Source organism: Bidens hawaiensis, unplaced genomic scaffold (assembly GCF_021521415.1).
Source record: "Bidens hawaiensis isolate Kalapana, Puna unplaced genomic scaffold, B.hawaiensis_p1.1 tig00039163_1, whole genome shotgun sequence".
Lineage (NCBI taxonomy): Eukaryota > Viridiplantae > Streptophyta > Magnoliopsida > Asterales > Asteraceae > Bidens > Bidens hawaiensis.
Window position 1 is genome coordinate 27,891 of NW_027496898.1, and position 4,165 is coordinate 32,055.

The 4,165-nt window shown below is 37.3% G+C and overlaps 1 protein-coding gene across 1 annotated transcript; it reads right to left on the reverse strand.

The window, feature by feature from the left end:
* Positions 1-791: 791 nt before the first annotated feature.
* LOC143591051 (beta-1,4-xylosyltransferase IRX14-like) lies at positions 792-3,953 on the reverse strand. The gene is made up of 3 exons (XM_077071367.1): positions 3,085-3,953; positions 2,453-3,013; positions 792-1,119 (listed from the first exon to the last, which is right to left on the reverse strand). Exons 1-3 carry the CDS (start codon positions 3,807-3,809, stop codon positions 870-872), a joined length of 1,536 nt encoding a protein of 511 aa, XP_076927482.1. The 5' UTR covers positions 3,810-3,953; the 3' UTR covers positions 792-869.
* Positions 3,954-4,165: the final 212 nt, after the last annotated feature.

Genomic DNA, 4,165 nt, shown 5'->3' on the forward strand with positions numbered 1-4,165 from the left:
TCTCTTGAACACTCTATGTATACAAGTATTTCGATTGCTGATCAGCTCGTCGTTTCTCCACTTCCAAAAATTTCAAAGTGTAGTCAAGAACACGGCACCTATCACCTTCATATCAGCATAGCTCCCACATATGTCACCAAAACCAAAGATGTGTCGAATAGACTAGACACCTGGAAAGAATCTTTAGCTACATGCACACGGTACATGAAAAAAGTAGATGATTAGCCGGTCCCTGCACAAAACCACATCAGATACAATCTAAATTATCCAAATAGACCCGTTGTATAATCAGCGCTTATTTCATTGCAATTCTATCCAACCCTCCTCTCCAAGCAAAATAATTAATATAGAGCAGGAACCCTTTGTTCCAAGGAAAGATTCCAGTGCTAAATTTGGTATATCTGTGTTCTGGTAGTGGTATGTATGAAATTGATTTGTAAAGTTTCTTTTAAACCACTTTGTTTCTATAATCCTATATTACATGCCAAGTTATTTCAACATCATTGCAACACCTTGATACCATAACATTAGAAGGAAATAAAACCATGACCCACATAATAATCAGCATTTCCACACTGAAGGACGACGAAGATTGAAGGTGTGATCAAGAAATGAGCTACACAATGCTATGGTGGTAATTTGCTGTAAAAAGATTGTCATCTGCTCATATTTCATGAAAACTTCATGTATGTATAAAACGCAAAAATGTCCTTTGAATACTAATCAATCACAAACAGAAAATCGAGTGAATTTGAACCCGGAAATTGAATAAAAAGTAAAATATTTAAAAAAAATATTACACCACCTATTTACTTTGTATTAAAGATTTCATCACCAGGTTTCTTGCCAGCTATTGACCCAGTATGTCTCTACAACTTGATTCTTTCTCCAGAATTCCTAGCTGAGACGTGTGCATCTGCGGTTCTTAATTCGTGTTTTCTTTTGCTTCGTGAACTGCGTCTTGATCTAGGGGTCCGGGTTTTTGTTGCACGCTTCTCGGTGGTCTCTTGGGTGGTGGTGACCACTTTTTGGGTATTGGATGGGAGTTCAGGGGGGACATCAGGCCATGGTGTTCGCTTTGCTGGCACTGTCATTTCTAATGGAGGATCGATTATCCATCTGAATCAAAAAAAGGACACAACTCTTAGCTAAAATTAGTCGAGTAAAAAGACAACCAAAGAGTTCCAATAGAAAAATATTAAATCATCATTGTGACAATACTGTATACATAAACACGCATACTTATATGTAAAAATGAACATACAATCATACGTATATGTAATAAATTCAAGAAATGGCTCAGATTGCACACATTGTAGATTCTATGCTTATCAATGCTGACAAACACGATGAACCACGCTGTTACATAATCCCAGAATCCAAAAACATTCATGTCATTTAAAACCACCGTAACCCAACCACACTTCATCAAACAAATGAACAACCACCTAAAATGAACGAAAGTATAACCTTGAAGCGATAATGGTTAGTTTTGGTCATAGCTGCCAATACAGTAATACACTCTCTAGGGACTAGTAAAATCAACCAATTATTGTGGATATATCAAGAATTTAAGATCACATATTTATCCTTCTTCTAAATCCACACATTAACAAAAATAATACAAAAATAAACATAACTATTGAAACTTATACACTACAATTTCTCTTGAAACTTGATAACAACTAAAATATACAGCATATACTTATAACTGATAAAAAAAATAAGTTATGTTAAATTTCACTAGCTAAACAAGAGGCAAATACTATAAAAAAACTAACACACTTTCTGTTTTTTCCTCACAAAAGACACTCGACAACCGTTAATACATTAAATTCCTACATACTAAATTTGAACCAAATTGTAAATTTTTTTTAAACAACTTGAAACCAATACATTTAAACTGTTGATAAAAAATATAATCCACGTAAAAAAAAATGGATTATCAAACAACCAAATATATCGTTCCAAGTTGTTTAAAAAAATATAAACTTTATTCAAATTTAATATGCAGAGGGATCGACTTTAATGTGCAAAAAATTGTTGAGAGACTTTTATTTGAAAAAAAAATTGAAAGTACGTTTATTTTATGTGATATTTATCCTTAACAATATATACATTTTGGTCACATTATCTGTTAGTTCCTAAACAATTCCAAATTTGAACGATCCAGAAACTATCTCCATCAACATTTTCTATTACAGCTAATCAATTCTTATTTTAACCTCACAATTCCAAAACGCACATCCAAAGAACCGGTTAGAAAATTGACCATTGTCACAACATTTCAAACCTATATGACTATAGAACCGATCTATGCAATTGTACCCTATACGAACAAGAATCACAAATCCACACAACTTTTTTGACAAGCTTACTTGTAACATGATGAATATATAGCAGAGATATACATGTGATGCAAAGGTAACTAAATACTAGAAAGATGACTAACCCGGAAGGAAACTTGCTATCCGCACGAGCCTCGGCTCGAAGCCACCAAACCATCACTTTCTTCCCACACCGACCTAACGGTTCCACCATAGAAGAGTCTTTAACCAAAGAAAGAGGACTCTCAATATCATCCTCATCATCCAAATCTTTAATCCAATCAGGCCTAAATTCCGCTTCCTTCCATACCGACCTTGAGTTCATCACAAACCCTGACCATTCCAACTTCCTTGGCAACACAACCGCCATATCTCCAATATAATTTGCACTCTTGCCTCTGTATACATCAGAATTAAACGTGTGCCATCCGGTTAACCGATCAGATGAGTTACAGGCCGGACCTTGAACCGGCAACGGTGATTTCTTCTCATCTTCTTCATCCATCGTCTTACGGTTATGAACCTCAAACGGATCTTCATCAGAATGACTCGAATGAGCAAGAATCCCAACCGAAACCGCACCAATCCATTCCACATTCTGGATCTCATCAAATAACTCCAAACTATGCATATTACTATCATCCGCAAACATCACAATCCCGTCCATCTTCTCATCTCTCACAACCCTAAACCACGAAAAATAAAGTCAGCTCATAATCAAAAATCAAATAAATTTCATAAAATCCAAAATTAAAACCTCAAAGCTTGCAATCTCATTTCAGCTTCCAACTTATGCCTCGCATCCCAAAAGATCGGCATCTTCTTCTCGAACCCGATATGCTTGACCCGAACCTTCGATTTCGCCAGCAACGCCGCCGTCTCATTCGTGACGCCACCAGCTTCCACAACAACCCACATCACATCATAAGGCAAATTCATCAAAGTATGCATCAACCCAGTTAAATGCAGGGCTTGAAACGTGCGAACATAAGTCGGAGTGATCGCAATCACGGTTTTCGGGGTTTTAATCCCGTACTGAACCTTCTGTTCGCGTTGAACCGCTTCAATTATCTTATGAGCTTTCATAACCTCCACCGGATCCGGATGCGGCCACGGCCGGATCCGGATCCCGTGCCGACCCACCACCACTCTACTCGTAATATTATTAGTATTAAGTATCGACGGTGTAAACGTACGAAGAGAAGTAGTAAACGACAACGTTTCGGATATATCTGTACCACTTCCAAACGACGTCGTAGTGGAGTAGAGATTATTAATCGAAGAAGCTGAAAATAATAGGTAGAATACAAGACGAGAGAATCTAAATCCAAGAACCAGACTAATTAAACAGCATAAGCAATGGAGGATTACCCAGAAGACACTTGACGGAGACTTAACGGCGTTAGGTCCGTCCATGGACGAATCTAACGCCGATTTACGGGTTCGGTTAGCGTAGCTCTGGTGTAAGGCCAAGAGCTTCATTGTTGTTATTTTGAAGAAGTTGAGATGGGTTTGGAGTATTATTGGGGTGGTGGGTGAAGGAGATGATGGCGGTAGGTTGAACTAACTGGAGAATGAGGTGTTAAATCGGATGGGTTATTATTATTATTAAGTTATGAAGTTAAGATGAATATGAATGAATGCTTTGGAATTAAGGATGAATTTGATTTGGGGGTTTGAATTTGGGTCATTTTCGTTGCAGGTGAAATGAGAATCTTATTTTACATCTTTTGAACATGACGGTGGTGGTGAGGATGATGAGTTGGAGCGAGTGAATCTCGGTGTCTACTTCTTGTAATTTTACACTCTACCGCCTTCTAAATAACTTGTTTTTGTTG